The sequence below is a fragment of the Anastrepha ludens genome, chromosome 6 (genome assembly GCF_028408465.1).
Source record: "Anastrepha ludens isolate Willacy chromosome 6, idAnaLude1.1, whole genome shotgun sequence".
Classification (NCBI taxonomy): Eukaryota; Metazoa; Arthropoda; class Insecta; order Diptera; family Tephritidae; genus Anastrepha; species Anastrepha ludens.
This window is the reverse complement of record NC_071502.1, coordinates 2,106,847-2,120,775: the sequence shown is the minus strand read 5'-3', so window position 1 is coordinate 2,120,775 and position 13,929 is coordinate 2,106,847. Positions and strand designations below refer to the sequence as shown.

The 13,929-nt window shown below is 37.5% G+C and overlaps 1 protein-coding gene across 2 annotated transcripts in view; it reads left to right on the top strand.

Moving 5' to 3' along the window:
* Positions 1–13,433, top strand: part of LOC128867972 (GTP-binding protein Di-Ras2) — a 184,350-nt gene extending 170,917 nt beyond the window's left edge. Inside the window, exons 5-7 of one of the 2 annotated variants that reach the window (XM_054109624.1) lie at positions 12,003–12,077; positions 12,520–12,631; positions 12,768–13,433. In XM_054109624.1, coding sequence (XP_053965599.1) covers positions 12,003–12,077; positions 12,520–12,631; positions 12,768–12,843 — 263 coding nt within the window. In that variant the 3' untranslated portion in view covers positions 12,844–13,433. The remainder of the gene's footprint in view (positions 1–12,002; positions 12,078–12,519; positions 12,632–12,767) is intronic. The other variant, XM_054109623.1, reaches the window with a different exon arrangement.
* The last annotated feature ends 496 nt before the right edge of the window (positions 13,434–13,929 follow it).

Below are 13,929 nucleotides of genomic sequence, written 5' to 3'. Positions count from 1 at the left end.
GTCTCTAAATATGTCTGCATATGCTTTTTTTGCTTTTGTGTTGAAAACCTAGTAACAACGGGCATTTAGTCACGGCTGAAGAAAGTGTTGAAAAGGGATGCTGCGATGAGAAATGAAATTTAAACAAATTTAGGTGCGAGAAAATCTACCTTTTCTGACACATGAATCCATGTTTGCATGTATGGACTTGTATATATGTATACATATTGGTGTAAAAAACACATGAATGCGGTGAAGTGTTTAAATTTGCGTGAGGCTGTTTTAGCATATATATATGTATATGTGTGAGCATTATGTACACGTAAATACAGGGTAGCTAAAAACACATACTAGTTTTTAAAATTTTAGACCCTTTCTATACAAATTTTTGTTTGTTTTGCTTTTATAATGTTGAGTAAGATGTACGTAAGATGATAAGAAAAATCGTAAGCTGAAAATTTTAACTGCCAATTTTATTGATGATTTTTGTTAATTGACATACCCCGTAACCAAAAGCGGGAAAACCAGACCTTTGAACTAAGTAGGTAGGATGGCTGTCGTAATGACACACTTAGACCTGTCGTAGATCCATTGAGATACCACTGGAGCCTTTCCTACACTATGGGTTCCTTCGTAAGCCATTCTATACCTTTCAGAAACGAGCAAAGCTTCGTTAGTTTCAGATACACTGTATCCGCGATATGCGTGAAGAATACCGAGTGCGAAGTCTCCTTCTAGCGAAGCCTTCACGCTCACGCAGCAAGTGTCTAATTTTTCCTCTTCTTCCGGGTTAAGACAACTTCTACAAAAATCGTAGTATGGAAGACCCGACCTTCTGGCGTGGTTACCTATTATATAATGATCAGTTGATGGACCTATAATGTGTTTTGTCACTTCTCTATTAAATCTCAACAGGCTTCTTGAGCGACCGCTGTTCCATTTCGGCCACGTCTGTTTGCTTAGCTCGCATGTAGTGAGGTTTTGCCAAATTGTGTATACCAAATCGACGGTTTCCCTATCTATCAGTAATTTACAATTAGCTATGGGCATAGGAAGCGCCGTTCCATCCAGTTTCCTGCTATATTCCTGTAGTCTGGTACCCAAATAAGGTTTACTTTGTAGTATTGACTGTTTTTGCTGAGTGTGTTCTGGATTCTAGCGCTGGATAATAGTCCCGCTTTTATTCCCTTTTTTATAGCCGTGTTTATCAGAGTAAGCCGCTCCACCTACTTTGTTATCTACTTTGAGCCATATTGTTGTTGGTGTAGCAGTAACGTTTTGAGCCATCTGTATAGCTGGTTATATGATTTTCGTTAACAACAAGAACGTTTTCACATTTTTCTTGCAAAGTAAACGCCGTGATGAAGGATTTATTTAAGTTAATGTCCTTGGTCTTACCGAGAACCGTTGTACAAGGAATACAGGAAAATGTCTCTAGAATTGACGAGTGCCCTCAATGGTTTGTACTGAGTAGATCAATTTCTCTTAATCTGAGAGCTGACTTGGCAGCTATTTGCTTGCTGAATTGGTCTATAGGTAATAGGCTGAGCATAATACTTAGTGCCTCTGTAGGAGTAGTCCTAAGGGCCCCGCAGATACAAATACTGGCCATCCTTTTACATGTTCCATAGCCTTTTTGAAATGTTTCTTTTCTAAAGTCGGCTACCGCAGGTTAGAATTGGTCTTACCATCTCTGTGTAAAGCCAATGTACAATAAAAGGGGAGTTTTCTGTCTAATATCAGTCCTAAATAGCAGGCTTCATCACTAAACGGACGTGCCGTACCACCTAGCATAGGTGTAGTTATTTCTGCAATTCTGTGTTTCCTAGTAAATAAGATGAGTTCAGTTTTATTAGAGTGGACGCTTAGTCCATTTGCTTTTGATCAGTTTTCAACCATGTTTAGTAAAGTGTATTAGAAAATTTTACTTTTACTGCAATAGCAACATCATCCGCTTAGGCAACGATGTGCTGCCCTCTCTCCTCTAGGCTGTTTAGCAAGAAGTTTATTGCCAGCACCTAGAGGAGAGGGGTGAGCACACCGCCTTGAGGTGTACTTCTACTGACTTTTTTGCTGATATTCGAGCCTTCTGAGGTTGCGATCACAAATCTGCTCATGATTTTTTAATGAACTCAACCAGCGCCCCAGAGATCCCCATATCGGACAGTGCCTTTATTTTGGTGTCCGGTAGGATGCGGCATTCAAAACAGTGGGCGTGCAAACGAAAAACAAAATATCGTTTATTATTTAAATACTCTTTAAAATCAAAGCACTTAAGTTTTGGACATCATATCTATTAATAAAATTAATCAGAATTTATCTAAATATGATTGTCTGGATATCTGGAACGACTTTTCCGGCAACCCTGTATATTTATTGGGTTGGCTGGCACACACACACATACACAAATATGTGTTTGCTTTGATAAATCTGCTTCGAAACGCGTCACGCGCACCACTGGTTTCCAGTCAGTCAGTCAATGGAGTCACATCGCTGTCCCTAAAAAACATGAATCATTTTCCTGCAAAAGTAGATACAAATGAACAAAGTAAAAACGCCTAGCGAAAGTTATAAAGCTTACGGTTAGGAGGGAGTTTTAAAAAGCAATGATTCGGGCAACTTATTTGTGTATAGATGTATGTTTGTTATGTAGATAGGAGCATATGCTTCAGGCCGCGCAATATATTTTCAGCAAAAAAAGTTTATTGATTTCGTTGTTATAAACTAAGACTTCATATTGAATAATTTAATTACAAGTCATGGGATTTATTAATCATTGGTTTTGGCTTTCGAGTAAACACTCAATGAGATGGATGTTGCATACATATCTACACTGCAATACCTTAGTTACTTACGTTCGAACAGATTTGTACTGAGAATTTTCTTTGGATTTTTATTTTATTTTTTAAATGAATGCATTAAATCTTAAGGCTATCATGCAAAGTTTCAAGTGGAGCGGAGCAAAATTCGTTAAGTTAATATATAAGTACAGTGTACTCAGCACTTTCTCTCTTAAGATAGAACTGTAAAAAAGACCTTCGAAACAAATCCACAAGGGGATAGAAGAAGAGCTCGACCGAGAAAAAGATGGAAGATGCCATAGAAGACGACATACGAACTATGTGCATATCTGATGACAAAAGAAAAGCTGGAGATCGAGTGACGTGGAAGGCGAATTGTAACGGAAGCCATGGTTCACCCCGATGCTAAGATGATGAAAATAAGTATTTGAGTGTTTGCTGCTTCAATCCGACTTTTTTGCCTGAATGCCGTTTTCTGAAAATTGTTTTTTTGTAATCGTTGTACGCCAGGTATTCCTGGAGATTTTTAAATTTGTTTAATAATTATTAATTTTGCATTAAAAAAGCTACCAATTTTTTATACAATAGTTTCAATGAAAATTTTTTCAAATATTATTCAAATATTGCTATTTTCTTGTAAATTAACTAAATATATCAACTCTATCTACGTGGTCAAAAAAATTTTGAAAAACATGCCTTGTTTCTCCAAGTCGCATATTAAAAAAAAGCATTCCAGTTTACCAACTCTAGGGGAAAATTCAAGTGGCTCATAAAAATTAAATAAATCCACTTCAAATAAAGGAATAAAAAATCCCTAAGGAAGAAAGGGAATAAGAAGGTGATCACCAGATTTTATTTGAATTGAATTTTTCCAAGAAAAAGTTTAAGCGGAAATGCCTATGGTTTAACGTCAAAATTGAGCCGCTCATTTGCATTTGAATGCCAGCAGTGATTTTTCTTTCCAGGGCGAGCATATTGCTTATAAATTGCTTATTTATGTGTGAAAAGACATACATACATACTTCTTGTTAAAGCACTTCGCACTCTATCTTTTTTTAATACCAGCCTGCAATAAGTAATTTATTTTTCGGGCAGCTGGGACAAGTTTTGATTGGGGTTGTGTCTACGACTGTGGCTGTTCTATTAAATATTCATTTGAGAGTATTAGCGGTTTAGCTTGGCATTTCGGAGAGGGGATAACGGAGAAACAACTACATTGTGAATTGCTTCTATATGCATGTACATGTGTATGTGGGCATGTATTATATTTTACAACACACACAAGCCCAACCAATCACTGAATTCATGCACATTTTGACCGAAGAATTCGCTTGACATCCTTAACATTTTCCGGTTTGTCGCTTTGTCGGTTTGTCGTTTTGGTTCCTTTGAGACACAAAGCACTTGCCTGTGGCAATAAACTATTCAATTACTTTTCCGACTTATGGTAGTTGAGCTAATATTTTTCATCAACAATTTTTTGTGCAACATAAAAGCTAGATTTTTCAATTTATTTATTGCAAATTTCATACACCGTTAGTGTTGGAGCAAATCTTGTCCGCCTTTCTGAGCCACCAATGTACTAAATTTGATCAGCAGTTTGCACCCTCACATAACTACACAACTACTCTCAACATATACATACATACGTTCATTCATCCATGAACACACCACTCCCGCACTACGGTCGCAGCCATGGTAGGAGAGAATGCATCACCTTGCGTCGCTGCGACTACACTGGGTAACTGCATTGGCTCCGGTCTTGCTGTCATGATAAGAGATCGCTACACTCAGCGAAGCTCTTCACAGCTCACAGTTGCTACCCTAGAAAACAGCGCTCAGCAGCAATTCATAGCCGTGCGTCATACGGCGATGCTCTCCTTGTCAATAACTCATCTGATAGCATTACTTATGTTCACTATGGAAAGAATTCAGTAGGTGTGGCCAACATCACACCGTTAACTGGTTTTCAGCGATTTTGAAGGAATCAGCTGATTAGTTGACGTACCAGGGGAGGGGACAGCGGTTTGTTTACGACTAAACTGAAATTGTGTTAATGGTGTACGAAAAAATCAAAACAGGTACTTTCTAGGCTTGATTTGGGTGTCGCAAACAATTAAATTATTAGCTGTATGAATATTACGGCAACAGACACATAGCGCAGCGAATAAAGGTCCGATTCCGCTGGGCAGCTCCAAACACTCCAGCTCCGAAAGTATTCGATGCGGTATCAGCTGGTGGTAGCAAAAGAAGAGGATGACCTCCATTGCTTTTGTTGGATACTGACCAACTGACGCCGGTTAGGACGAGAAAGAAACGACTGGCGCGCTTTGTTAAACTCAGCCAAAACGCTTAAGTGGTTATCGTACTAATCAAGGATAAGTCAAGGGTGATGCAGATCTTTGAAAACAATAATTTGTTCTTCGTTAATTTTGGATCGATACTCAGTTGAACAACGCCTAAAAGTTATCCAAACAAAAGTATGCACCCACAACGACTAACTATTCGTTGTGCCCTTTGTGTTGGCGGAGTCATCTGACAGTTGACCGAAAATGATGCCGGTAACGCCTCTACGGCAAGCGGTGAACGTTACCAAGACTTCTCTGATCCCTTGGCCTTGAAAGAACTCCGCGTGTCCTTAGTTCGAAACCGATTAGATTATTGTTCATTCAAATGGAACCTATTCTACCATTGCCATCGAAATAAGATCGAAAGAGTTCAAAAAATATTTACTAAATACTACTGCGGGCAAAAGGTAAGGTGAATTTATGTGTCAAACTTCGCGGGATTAAAATTTCGTTCTAGTTTTTTTTTCATAAGTTGGCAGCACTGTTAATAACATCTGGGCCAACTTTCAAGTGAATGCCATTATCAGTAATATATTTCGCTTGTATTTACCAAACCAAGAGTGCATTTTTCGATTTTTACAATGTCTGATTTGATTGAGCAGAGAAGTGCCATCAAATTTTGTTTGCGGAATGAAATTTCGGCTGCGGAAACGTTTAGCATGGTGCATAAGGCCAGGGCCGTAGAGAGCATATCCGGGCCCCGGGGGAAAATTGCAAATACGGGCCCTTTCCAATTCTGTCTAATTCATATAATTCGTATTACTCTCGAGTCCGGGCCCCTTTGAGAACTCAGCGCCCGGGGTAAAAAGTCCCCGATCACATCCACATCCAAATGCATCATTACGGGAGATGTGACTTGGATTTATGCTTACGACCCTGAAACAACCGACCAATGAATACGAGTATCGTGCTATAGGCTAGGCCAGACCGAAAAGAGCACGTCAATGTTGTTCAAAAATAAAGGTCATGATGACATTTTTTTTTCGATTTTCGTGGTGTGGTGCACTATGAATTCCTTCCACCTGGCCAAACTGTTAATAAGAAATATTATTTGAGCGTTTTGCGTCGTTTACGTGAAGCAATTCGTCTAAAAAGACCAGAGTTATGGGCCAACAACTCTTGGTTTTTGCATCACGCTAATGCACCGTCTCACACTGCACTCGTTCTTCGTGACCATTTCGCCAAAAATTCCACGCATATCGTTCCGCAACCACCGTATTCGCCTGATTTGGCTCCGTGTGACTTCTGGCTATTCCCAAAACTCAAGAGACCACTCCGGGGAACGCGTTTCGAGTCGATTGAGGAGATAAAAGCTGAATCGAGGAAGGTGATGATGGCTATACCGGAAATGGACTATTTGGCATGTTTCAGGGATTAGAAAAATCGTTGGCATAAGTGTATTTCATCGAGAGGGGATTATTTTGAAGGGGATGAAATTGATTTACAAGAATAAATAAAGATTTTTCATTTTACAACCAAATTCACCTCACTTTTTGCCCACAGTAGTATGCGTTGTATAAGCTGCACTGGCCGCAATGTTTACCTAATTACAAATTTAGTATACTACAAAGCCTTGAAGATAGAATATAAGAAGAATAATAGAAGAATGTACATTTCGGTTCTCTTCGTGATTAATCTTTTAAATTCCAATATTAGTTTCAGTGAGCTATTGAGTTAAATTAAATTTCAAACGAAGCACCATTATTTAAGGCAGGTTCGTTTATTTGTAGATCAACGGCATAGAACTAACTACGCCTGCAGTGAACCAATGGTGAGATGCATTCGATTCTGCAACAACTATCATAACCTCGACTTTAACCTAAGTTTATATAATTTTAGGCAACAAATATAAGCAAACTTTAATTAAATACTCAAAAATATTTTTTATTGTAGTCTATAAGATTTATCTGTGGACTAAAAAACATAACTAAATTAATTAATAAATAAAATAATAGGTATGTGGCTCCACGACTTTAGTCCAAGTACCATAAGAAGGCACTTAAGCTTGAATTTTTGTTGCAATGTTATTGTGGCAAGCTATTGAGGTCAGCACGTTAATAAATTAAATTCGCAACACATATTTGGATTTTCAGCCATCAATTGATATAAATCAAGGTCAATAATCAGTCTATTATGTAAAAATTTATTATACGCGTGTAAATTTTTATCTCTTTTTCAATGAGAAACACGAATAATCTGCATTGTTTTATTGCTATGAGCTAAACAAATTCATCAAATTTGCTGAAAGCGTTCCAGTAATTTATATAGAATATTGAAGTACATCAGTTGGCTTATGATTGCGGTTGCGTCAATCTTTGCAAATATTGAAACTAAATTCTAACAAATAAATGAAATGAAAAATAATAGTTTTATTAGTAATTACACACTTTTCTACATTTATGTATGTATTTACGAGTGGGTGTGTGTTGCATGGGCGGCGCTCTAGCAATAATTATGAGTGTGTGAGTGTGTGCACATACCTACATATGTGCATATTTATAATTAGCCTACAGTAAACACAACTAATTCTGAACTATTTACTTTACCACCAGTTTGCTTTGCAGCTTTTTCCATGCCACCAACTGGTATTTTTAACAGCGAAATGTCCTACGAAATATCAGTTACAAATTCCTGCATAAATTTTATACTTAATCACTTAAAAAAATAGTTTCAGAGACAGAGAATTCAATAGAGAATAAAGAGTATTCTTTCGTAGCCTTCCTAGACATAGAAGGCGCTTTCAACAACATCCTACCGGAGGCCATAACAAGCGCGATGACTGATTTGGGTGTCGCCGAGGGTCTTGTGAAGTTAACGGAACAGCACTCTATACATGCAAAAGACTTGTGTGGGCAAAATGCGGCCTAACCCCCAAAAGAGTACACTGACTATATACAGCAGAGGTACGGCCTATCATGACATACGGTGTCTTAGTCTGGTGGCCAACACTGGAGAAAAGAACAACAGTAAATCGCCTAGAAAGTATTCAAAGGGGTGCTAGTCTCTGCATAAGCGGGGCACTAAAGACTATGCCCACGGCACTTTCTATGCGGGTGCATGGCTCTGGATAGAAGAAGATTCAATATTTTATGAAAAAGTTCCCTGAATAACTTGGCAGAAATAGCCAATATAAAAATAGCAAGTCTTGTTAGATATATTAAAGCCACAGGTTGGTTCAATGAGGACAATGTAGAGTGAGGAGAGGGGCAGCCCTGGTGGTATCACAATGGGCCTACAGCAGGCCTAGGTGTGTCAACCGAGAACTACTATACCCACCTACCTATTTAATAAACTAGCTAACCATAATGGCGGAAAATAAAACAGACCAATTAACAAAGCATAAAAGACGAGGAACTTTCTGTCACTGTCCGATCTGTAGAATGTATTCAACAAGTGCAATCGATCACTGACGAGGACCCTTCAAAATCAATGAGGAGCCTTGCGAGGAAGCTCAATTTTTCTAAGGGTCTTATCCGTGGATTTTCCATGAAGATCATCGATTTAAGTCCTACGTTAGGCACAGAAGACAATTTATGTCGGTGCAAACACGAGAATAGACAGTTATCTGATCAAAACATTTTCTAAACAAAATTGAACACCCTGAAGCGCATAAGATGTTATGGTTTTTTTCTAACGAAAAACATTTTGACCAAGACCAAAGGACCAACCGCAGAAATGACAGAGGGCTATGTTCGAATCATACAGAGTTTCCTGTTGTCATGCACACGAAGCTTCCAGCCACTGTTTTGGTTTTAGGTGTCAAAGTACATGTCAGCCCCCACACTTATTTACTCAAGGATTTCGTGTGAGTTCTGCTGCATATATCGAGATTCTAGAGAGAGTAGTGAAACCCTGGATTGATGGTGTACGCGACAGCCCACAAGACACAAGATTCTATGGCTGAAAATTTCCATAACCACAAAACATCGAACTTATGGCCGCCTAACTCCTCAGACCTTAAGCGCCTGGATTATTATGTGTGGGGCGTAGTTGAACGTAAATTTGATTGAATAATTTTGTAGATATAAAATAAGTTAATATTAAAGTTTCATTTCATTTGTTCAAAATAAAAGCTAATTAGTTTTACTCTCAAGTTTTCCTCAAAAACCGTACGGACCCTGTATATATCTCCCTAACACACAGCGTCGCAAGTTTACAATAAATTGGGTTACAGTGACCAAAATCAAAACTGTTATTCCCAGTGTGGCAACACAATTAATTTTCAGCGGCTTGGTGCTATTTTCAGTCACTCAAAATGAAAAATACACCAAGTCTTTCTTTCCATATATTACAATAACAAAAGTAGTAACATACATATTTATATTTTTGCCATGTTGCATATTTATGCTTAGCAAACATAGGTAAGTAGTATACACGTATGTATGAGTGTATGAGTGCGCAACTTGAAACAGTAGACATGAAGAGCGTGCTTGGTCTGAACTACACTTGAACTTCGTCCTCATTGGCATTCAATAAGTTTCCCTTAAAATCAGCGCTTACCTCGCTTTGTCCATCCATTCGCCTGTGCACCTGTTTGCCTCATGATTTCCCGCTTCCCTTTGCGCCACTACCTTGCATTGAGTGTCCTTGTTCTCCTTGTTCGACCAACTTTCTTTCTGCACTCAATAGTACTTTTTGTGACTTTATTGGCGCACTGGAATTAGAACTGCAACTGCAGATTTGTGGGAACGACCAGTTTTATTGTTGTTCGTCGTTGTGCTGCCAGTCAGCCCCTTCAGCATCTACATAATAAATACCTACATATTTATGTATATGGGTGGGTAATTGACAAAAGTTTTTTATTGTCTCGTATTTTGTGGCTGCCAGTATTTTTAGACGATGCAGACATTTCAATAAATTGCATTGCATACTCTTGCGTGCGTGTGTGTGTGTGCATTAGTTCGTTTGTGCCATTTTTTGATCTTATGATATTAAGAATAAGAAAGACGTCTAATCCCAAGCGAAGCATTTTTTCTTCGCAAAAAGATATGATTTTTTTTATTTCAAGTTCATGTCCATAATTTGAACTTCCTGGCTATGGTTAGGCTATGGTTTGCCCACATTATATGCATGTTGTTTTTTTTCGAGCAAAGTACAGACTTCACTTGAATTATCAGAAAACCTTGGATTACTAGATCAAATACAGATGCTTTAATAACTATTTCATTCCATTCCATAAAAATTATTGCATATAATCAAGTGAACCGGGCTGCACAACTTTTTTGTCAATACCCTCTTACAATTACTATAATCAACTAAGGTACAGTTGCCTTGGCGTAGGCAGTCGTGCATCTGTCAGTCCATCTCTTCCTTATCTTGAAAGCTTTCGGTCTTCATTTATAAGAGGTTATCCAGTAATGGGTCTTTCATTAAACAAGTGACTTGTTCAGTGGTCTCCTTCTTTTATTTGGCATTAGCAATTGCGGCTTTGTTTCATAGATCATTTCACATGGCCAGCTAAGCGTGATCATATTACCGCTTATGGCATTCCTTTTGATAATCGCCCATCCAAGAAACCAATTGCACTAAGATGGCCCTTAGCGACACTTCACGTTTCTTTATATACCAAAAAATCCCAAATCTTTGCAAGGAAGCCGGTTATTTATCTCTTATCTGCAAATTTTCCAACTAGAGACCGTGTCCAACATGAATAACTCTTTATCTTATCTGGTTTGACCTGCCGTGCAATTCACTAAATTTGAACGTTTCGACAATTGTTTTTGTCTAAAATATTTATCGTTTGCACTAACGATTGTGTTATCCACAAACTTATGCTAACTAACACTAAGCGGCTGTATTCTTCTTCTATTTATTCAAACTAATAGAGAATGGCATCTCTGTCAAATTAAATATCAAAATAAGCGGATAACGCAATGAAGTACAACAAAAAGGCATTCTAGCCAAGCTGTTAAATTAAGTTTGAAATATTTTTCAATTATATTTTCCTCTAGGGCATCATCGGCAGCTCCCAAAAGAAGCCGCGCTACAGCCAAGCGACTCAACCTTTCCACTTAGGTCATAGCAAGCCTCACTTTTGCGCAAAGCATGGAGCGATTGATTGCATCTGTTACGGCTACCGTAGCATTTGTTGTAAAGCTCAACTTAAGATTCCATTATTACTCACTTTTTCTTTATATACTACTCTTCAAGCCAAATGTGTCTAACAACTAATAAACTTTGTTTTACGCCTCAGACTCAACTTTATACGTTTCTTCGTACTTTAGACTTTGCACTCCTCTACAGACAAAATCTGCTCTTTACCAGCTCACTTCATTACTGAATATTTTACCTCTGTTGGTAACGGGTTAACAAGCGCATTGGCAACATTGCAAAACACACCAAAAGTATGATGAAAATGTTAGTGCATATAATAACAACAAATTCGAATCGAAATGCATATCGTAAGGCGCATTATTGCCATTTTGTAGGGAGTAAATACTCGTATAGTTTCAACGAGCCACGAACAGAGTTTAAAGTTTTATATTTAATATGGCGGCCGGGCGCTGTAGCTGAATGGGTTGGTGCGCAGGTTTAATCTCTGTGAAAAAGTATTTTCCAGTAGCGACCAAACACCTAACAGAAGTGCATGCGCTATTTTTTTTAATATAGCCAATATTTAAAGAATTCACATACCCAACAACTTGAAACTTCTAAGAATCCAAGTCCGAAAGGATTCCTCTCTTTCAACCCAGCCTATCTATGATGATTTACGATATTTTCTAGTCATGTGATTCTCCGACTTAATCGTTTTTTAACTGAATCCACTATACATATTGTTGTTATTGGAAAAATAAATTGTTAGAGCTCCCCTGCCTATTCTAAGCTTAATTTGATTTCCTAATATAGCTCATTCATAGTTTTTGCATAATTTTAGATCGGCAAAGTGTACGAAAAGGTGTGGTCCCGGCAAACGGCAGCGGATTTTGGCAGAAACAAAGCATTGGTACAGGTAGCGCAAACAGTACATACTCCTTCGATGTTCCCTTCGTCCCGATAATCCTTCCGAAACCATCTGATGCGGGGTGTATTTAAAGTGGATCCAGAATTTTCTGAAACTGCTTCTTAACTATTTATCCAAAATTCCTAAATGATTAGAGAGTGAAAAGGATACTGCTATTTTATGAATTCCAGTTCTCAATTTTTATATTTTTTACAAATTTTGTATAAATCCCGAATCAAGCTTCATATTCAATTGGATTGAAGCTAATAAATAGACATCCACTGTTTTTCCGTCTCCTTAACTACCTCTGTCTCATTTTGAGCCTGCCTTTGTTTGTGTCTCTGCAACATCATTCCACCTTTCTCTTTCACAACTGTCAACTGTAATAACTATTATAAAGGCAATCCAAATATATGTACACATTTATAAACATACTTATTTTCTTCTTCAGATAAGAATCGCAACGCCAGTCCATCCGTTTCCAGTGATAAAAAGTCTAGTTTGGTTGACGCCGTTGATCCGGCCACCAGCAGCAGCGATGCCAAATTAAAGCCCCGCTCTAGGTTAGTATACCTAGCATATTATTTATATTCAGTGATAGTGTGATCAGATACGACAATCAGAGTAAATTGCGTATACTTACATTCTTACATATCGCCCCTATTCTCACTTACCCTTATATTTTGTACTAAATTACAGGTCACTCATACGCCGTGCATCGCGCAAAACCAAACAGCAAATCAACAACGCGTCCGACGACTGTAATTTGCAATAAAGTGAAGGAGGAGTGAAAAGTAAATGAACATGAAAGGAATGTAAAAACTGAACCACAAAGCAGGAACTTAAGGTTATTAACTACAATTGTGCAACTGGGTATATGTAAGTCGGTAGGCATATGTGCGTTTGTGTGTATTCGCGAAGCAGCCGGGTGGGTTGAACGCAAAGATGTTAATCTTATGTTGAAAAAATACAAATTTTGATATGAACGCTTAATTAGAAATATAAAAAACACTATGACAGTAATGTTAGTTAATCGATAAATGGTTTTGTTTACGCATACATATGCAACTTTGTGTATGTTTGTTGCCAGGAAGTTGCCCATGCAAATAAAAGTGAAAGCGCAGCGGAATTAAGTAAATAAATAGTTAAATTTGCAAATAAATCAAAATCACAAAGAGCAATAAATAAATAAATTTTGCTAGTTTTAATTTTTTAGCTTAATTGCGTGATAGTTATTATTAATAAAAATTTAAATTTATATTAAAAGCGGAAGTTTTTATAAATGTTAAAATGTGATTTTGTCAACGCAAACGCTCGAACGTTTTTTCGCGATTAAATTTAATTTGCACACAACAAAAACCAGTTTCACGAACTTTTTACATAAAAATATTTCAAAATACATAATTTTCATTGTAAAGAATATGAATTTTATTATTTTCAAAATTTGTATATTTAATTATTTGTATATTTATATATTTAATAATTTGTATATTTAAAAAAAATTAACAAAATTACAAAATTTGTATATTTAATATACATATAATATATATTTTCTTTACTTCAATTGTTAATATTGGGAGGTTGAATTAGTTTTAAAGGTTTTTTTCGAAGATTTGGGGCTTTATTGTGAAAAAACGGTACAAAATATTTTATTCGAAGTATTGGCCATCGCTAGCTACAACTTTCGCCCATCTTTCGGGCAATTTCCGGATGCCGTTTCTCCAAAATTCTGGCCGCTGCTTGGCTATCCATGACTCAACCCATATTTTGGTAGCCTCGTACGAGGAGAACCGCTGGTCCGCCAAATCGAGACTCATATGCCGGAACAAATGATAATCGGAGGGAGCTATGTCTGGACTAT